This window comes from Pygoscelis adeliae, unplaced genomic scaffold, assembly GCF_000699105.1.
Source record: "Pygoscelis adeliae isolate BGI_AS28 unplaced genomic scaffold, ASM69910v1 Scaffold85, whole genome shotgun sequence".
In the NCBI taxonomy this organism is placed as follows: domain Eukaryota; kingdom Metazoa; phylum Chordata; class Aves; order Sphenisciformes; family Spheniscidae; genus Pygoscelis; species Pygoscelis adeliae.
Window position 1 is genome coordinate 900085 of NW_008824900.1, and position 5683 is coordinate 905767.

Sequence of the window (5683 nt, forward strand, 5' to 3'; positions counted from 1 at the left end):
TATTTTGCTTCCAAAGGTGAATGTTGCTACCTCTAGGTTTCTAAAACAGTTCATTCCTGTCTTTGAGTAAGTGCTGCTTTAATTTTTGGCCTTCCTAACTTTGAGGCGAGATTGCTATCAGGTATTGGTATGTGATCTCTTGCCTAATATGAATAGCTTTGTTCAATTTATATTTGCTTCCTACAGCCTGGAAGATTGTGCTGTTCAAGGGGAATATTAAGCATGCAAACATTAATGTATGGAAAGCAGCTGGCTGTAAAACCACCTGAATGTACTGCTCCAAGCTCCTGGTGCGTTCAGGTTCCACCTCTTCATAGCTGCAGAAACGTTTGCTCAGCTCAGCTTTGCAAATTCCAAAGTGGGAGGTTGCCTCTATTGCATTACGGATCTCCAAAACAGCAGCTACATCTCTGGGATTATAGCCATAACATTCTGTACACTCATGAAGAAACTGATCAACCTCATAATTTTCTTCTCGGACTTTAATCAGTCTGGTAAAAGTTTCAGGGAGGCAGGAGACTCCCACAACCATGTTATCAAGCAGAGAAGAAACTGCAAAGCAAATAAAAAACAAGTGTATAAGCTGGGAAGCAGTTGTTACTATTCAATACGCTACAGAAAGATAAATATTCTGAGTCAGACAGATTAGAGGTGTTCTAGACAATTCCAGTTAAAAACAGAGCTCAGTTTTCCATCTTCATTGATGCAGTTTCCTTTTTTCTTTCTGCCTTACATATTTGTCTCTGAAAAGACCTGTAGAAGAAGAGCAAGCTGGTTTACCAGGGCTTACCCTCATATCAAAGTGAAGTATCGCTGAAAGACAGCGTAAACTTACTGGTATTCTCTCTAACACTGGGTCAGCTTAACTCTAAGTTAATGAGGGAATCATCTCCTTTTTTCTTGAAGGTCAAGTGAAAAGTCTAGGGCAAGGAAATGCTATGGAGGACCTTAATAATCGAAAAATTGGAAGCAGCTGATCCATGGCAGAAAGCTATTGGCCAAATATGGTATAAACTACAAGTTGACAATGTCTTAGTACAATGAGTATTAACAAAGCATCTCTGTGTTTGGAGACAGGTCCATCACTGCACAAAACTGACCCCCACTGTACGGAGTATCAGAAGCTGAAGCAGCGTAACATCTTTTTCCAGTCCCGGATGATTAGAGGGTAGCTTTGGCACTGTTCTCACCTGCCCCCCACCCTTTTATCTGCAGGCTGCCTTTACATCACGCCTTGTGGGACACTCATATGACAGCTGCGCTTCTTCGACAGCCAAGGAAAAAAGAGAACAACTGCAATGAGCTGTCAGCTCAGTAGACCTGGAGGGCATGTGTGGCAGCAGAGAGATGAGACAGAATTTTTATTTTACCTCTACCACAACAGCAATAGGAATGGGCAGGGACAGCACTACACCTTCCAACTAAAGAGCTAAACAACTAAAGGCTTTCCTGGATACATTTGCATTACAGCTGAAAGGAAGATGCTCTTGAGAAGGAGGAGTGCTGATAAATTGCAGATATTCAAGCTCTAAATATTATCAAAATGTTTAAATTACTGTAGGTAAAAGGCCAGAGATTGGACACCACTATTTCAGGCACTTGCATGAGACAAACGTGAATTTCCATTCAAGGAGCTCTGAAAGATTTTCTTTCTCTTTACAGAAGAGAAAGCCTGGGTGTGACATAATATGGTATTTTGAGTTGCAGAAGGGACTGAAAAACCTCCTGCAGAAGGGAAAACAGAGCAGAGGACAGACTTCCTCTTTGGATTAGTAGTTTCACACAACATGAAATACAGACAAGGACTTGTTACCAACAAAAGGTGCCTCTAAGTCAACCACCTGTTTGCTTTAAGTCAGGAGAGAAAGCTTTACAAGGCAAACTGCGTGTGTAATGGAAAAAGAATGTTCCTGTTAAGAGGCTTTGTTCAAATGAGTTCGCTATCTTTCCTGCTCCAACCCACTTCCGTGCAAGTTAGGCCCAACAGAAACTAACCTGGAGAGTTGAGTCTTCCTGGAACTGGTGTACATCGCAGCTTAACCTTCACCTGGCAAGAATTGACCACAATATTGTCACTGGGACTCAGATTCCGCGTGCTGACAATTCCAGGGGCATAGTAGCCTCTCATCAGTAAGTAATTGGTATGAGATGCTTGACGAGCTTTTACTTCTATTCTCCGTTTGCCTCCAGAGCTGTCATCTAAGTCATCATCATCGTCATCATCATCCTCAAGACCTTCTTTTCCCAAACTACAGCAAACAGAGGTGTTTTATTTGTTTGTTGGGTTTTTCTTTCCAAAATAAGAAAGTGACTCATTACACTGAGCAGAGCAAGAACACATGCTATTCTGCATTCTGGTATTTAGTCACGAACAGCTGTGGGTACGTCCACAGCAGGCTGATTTAAAGTGCTGAGAACAAGCCACTACAGAAAAGAAAATACACTAAAGGTCCCTGGAAAAGGAAACTCTCTCTTTTTTGCAAACATGATGAAATGAACCCAAAATATCTCAGCTTACAGTGCTGAACCTCTTTGGTTCATCATGAGGGAACATCTGTCAGAGCACAAAGGCTGAGACCATAAGGGGTACTGCAGTATAGGGCAGACTGCTTATTTTTAAGGGAGAAAAGGAGAAGAAAGAATTACAGACCAAATACTTCAGTTACTTTAAAAAAGAAAAAAAAAACAACAAACCAACATAAAACAAACTGCAGACAGCCTCAAAGTAAAGAAAGAATAGTAGTAGCAGCCAGAATAGATTTCCCAGAAACAAACTTAGTCAAACCAACACTACTATTTCTTTCCAGGACTTGACAAGAGCCATTGTGGATAAAGGTGAAGGCTCTGAACAACCTGATCTAACTCTGAAGTTGCCTCTGTTTTAAGCAGGTTATTCCAGAGACAACCAAAGGTTCCTTCCAACCTTTTCTAAGATGAGTTAGACCTTAAGTACCTGCTCTTAAAACATACTTAAAACCAAAAGGGAACACATCATTTAGAAAAAATAGTGCGAGTACATAACCAGTTGGAAAACTGGTCTCACATGCTCGCACTCAGAAAGGAGACTAGGCCAGGGTTCAGTGTATTTTTACTAATGACCTGGGTGATAAAATAGCTTATCAAGTTTGCACGGAATCACCAAACTAGAAAGGCTGCAAGTTTATGAGAAGACAGGATTTGCATTCAGAACATTTCCAGCAAACTGGAGAAATAGTCTGGAAAAGGGCAGAAAGCGATTTCATATGGACAAATGCACGTTATTTATATTAAAGGACTATGCACCTGTCCTCCACACTAAGAGGAAACTTTTTTTTTTTTTTTGGCAAGACCATGGCCATTCATCATCTTGGCATGTATTAGCAGGCATATCACCTATATAACATGATGTAATTGGCACAGCCCTGCCAGCAAGAGCATGGCATTTGTTTTTTGACATCACAGTTCAGTGTAAAGGAAAATAATGAGAAAAACAGAGGTCTGGATAACATGAATAACATACCAAAAACACAATTAAAGGAACTGAGGCTGCTCATTTTAAAGAATAGCATATTATGGGAGGAGGACTATGATAACAATCTTCAAATAGGTAATAAGCTGCTCTAAAGAGAAAGAGAACGAAGTATTTTCCATGTATATATACACAACAGGAAGCAACAGGTTAAACTCCAGCAAGAGATTTTAGTCGCACTCTAAGAAAACACGTAATGATTGTAAGGGTAACTATTCATAGGATGAGACTGCCTAGGGACAGAGTTTCCATTTCAGTGGTATGCAATTACTGGAGGCTTTAAAAAAAAAATATCAAAGAGGAGACAATACATAGCACCAATATTGTGGAGACAGGTTTCACTGATAAAGCTGAAACCTCGTTACTAATCCTTCTTAGTCCTTGAAACAGGAAGGTACAATGTTGATGAAAATGCTCATCTAGCACACACTGCTCTCCTTTCCACATTAGCTCTGATGGCAGTGAAGTGCCTAGCAATTTAAATGTCACATATATGAAGACAAATGCAGTCCAAGGCTGTAATGACAGGCATTAACTAAAGTGCCATTAAGTCTTCAGAATGGTCCCTCAGAAATAAAAATCTAAACAATACCACAGTAAAACATGCCACAATACAGTGCAGAAAGTGCTAATGCCTGTCCAATTTCATTCCGGTTACCCCCAAACCGTATTTACTAATAGAAGTAACAGCTTTTACCTTTTTATCACTTCATTTTCCACCATAGTGCTGTCCACCACAACTATCTGCTCCGGGATTCTCACATTCACAGATACAAGTCCCAGGGAGAATAGGGAAAGCATCGCCACACACTGGCCACCAGGTCCATCCATAGGAAATGCAGTCATTCCTTCAGATGCTTTGTTTTCCTGATCTTTAAATGAGAAGTTATCTGGCTGGTCTGACTTTTCAGCATCCTTGAGCTTCTCGAGGAACTGAAAGGACTCTGTACAAATTGTACTGGGAAACCGCCATGTAAAAACTCTGGACAAAAAGACAAGTTCAAAGCAGCACAAAACTTTCATAACCTGTTCTTACTGTATATGAATGGCAGCACAGAGCAGCCAAATAGTTGAAGTTCCATGCTAGAGCTGGTGAACTGGTACCTTCTACATCTGCTTTCACAGTCCTTTTACTAGTTCCAGAACATTAGGCATTTATGCACCATGTAAAGGTCAGGTACTATATAGCAAGCACAAAGCAAAAATCTCATCTTCTGCTTGAGCACTGAATACATTTACAGTTAAACTCTCCTCCCCAAGCCCCGACATCCAGGTACAGCGCAGCACAAAGTAACTGGACAGGAAAAACAAGCAACCATCAAAATGACAAGAGTACTAAAGAAATCTTTCCACCACATCTAGAACTTTGGTGCTACCTCTCCTCTGCACGTGTCTTTGTAAAGGCTTGCCCAGCAAACTTGGCTCTAGTCCCTGTACAGCCCTAATTGCTAACTGAATAAAGGGCTCACACACACACGTTACCTTCATCTCTTCGGCTTCAGCTGTGATGGTCAGGTTCTTTGCTCTAGGTACTGCATATGTATTCTCTCCTCCATGCCAAGCATGCCTGGGTAGGTTCTTTTATTTGCTCAAGCATTGACCTTTCTGACACTCACCTGTAGTAACTCTGAGACAGCTGATATGACATGGGTACAAAAGGCAAAGCTCGGCTTTTCTTTGGTCCCAGTGTGTGAGTTACTCGACGGCGATTGACCAAGCTTCTCTTCTGACACTCTAGGAAAGCCTTCACAAGAATGTCATCCCGGTACTCCCGGTACAAACGGAATGTCTGCGAAAAACCCCCGTTCAATGTAAAAGGCAGTGTTGGCTCTGAATCCACTGTTAGACTCACCTACTTGAGGTTTACGTTAACTAAACTAATATGGAGCTACAAGCCAGAATGTAAATGATACATATAAATTCACTTAACTACACTATTCTATTCCCTTTATGGGATTCCAGGCTTTCCCCAGTAAATGACAATTAAATTAACTAAATACTACAGAACACTTGATATTCAAAGTGTCAGATCAGGCTCAGATTCAAAGATCAGGCTCCCACTAGAGTTATATACGTAAATACATGCTCATCTACAACACAGTTTGGTAGATTCTTCCTATCATTTTACCAGGAACATTTGCTTCCACGAGCTCGGCTTTCTAGGCTCCACTCTTT

The 5683-nt window shown here is 41.0% G+C and overlaps 1 protein-coding gene across 1 annotated transcript in view; it reads right to left on the reverse strand.

The window, feature by feature from the left end:
* The window catches only part of GTF3C1 (general transcription factor IIIC, polypeptide 1, alpha 220kDa), a 49016-nt gene that overhangs the window by 5439 nt on the left and 37894 nt on the right, over positions 1 to 5683 (reverse strand). Inside the window, exons 30-33 of the mRNA XM_009324803.1 lie at positions 5125 to 5297; positions 4206 to 4490; positions 1996 to 2249; positions 266 to 552 (exon numbers count right to left, since the gene is read on the reverse strand). Coding sequence (XP_009323078.1) covers positions 266 to 552; positions 1996 to 2249; positions 4206 to 4490; positions 5125 to 5297 — 999 coding nt within the window. The remainder of the gene's footprint in view (positions 1 to 265; positions 553 to 1995; positions 2250 to 4205; positions 4491 to 5124; positions 5298 to 5683) is intronic.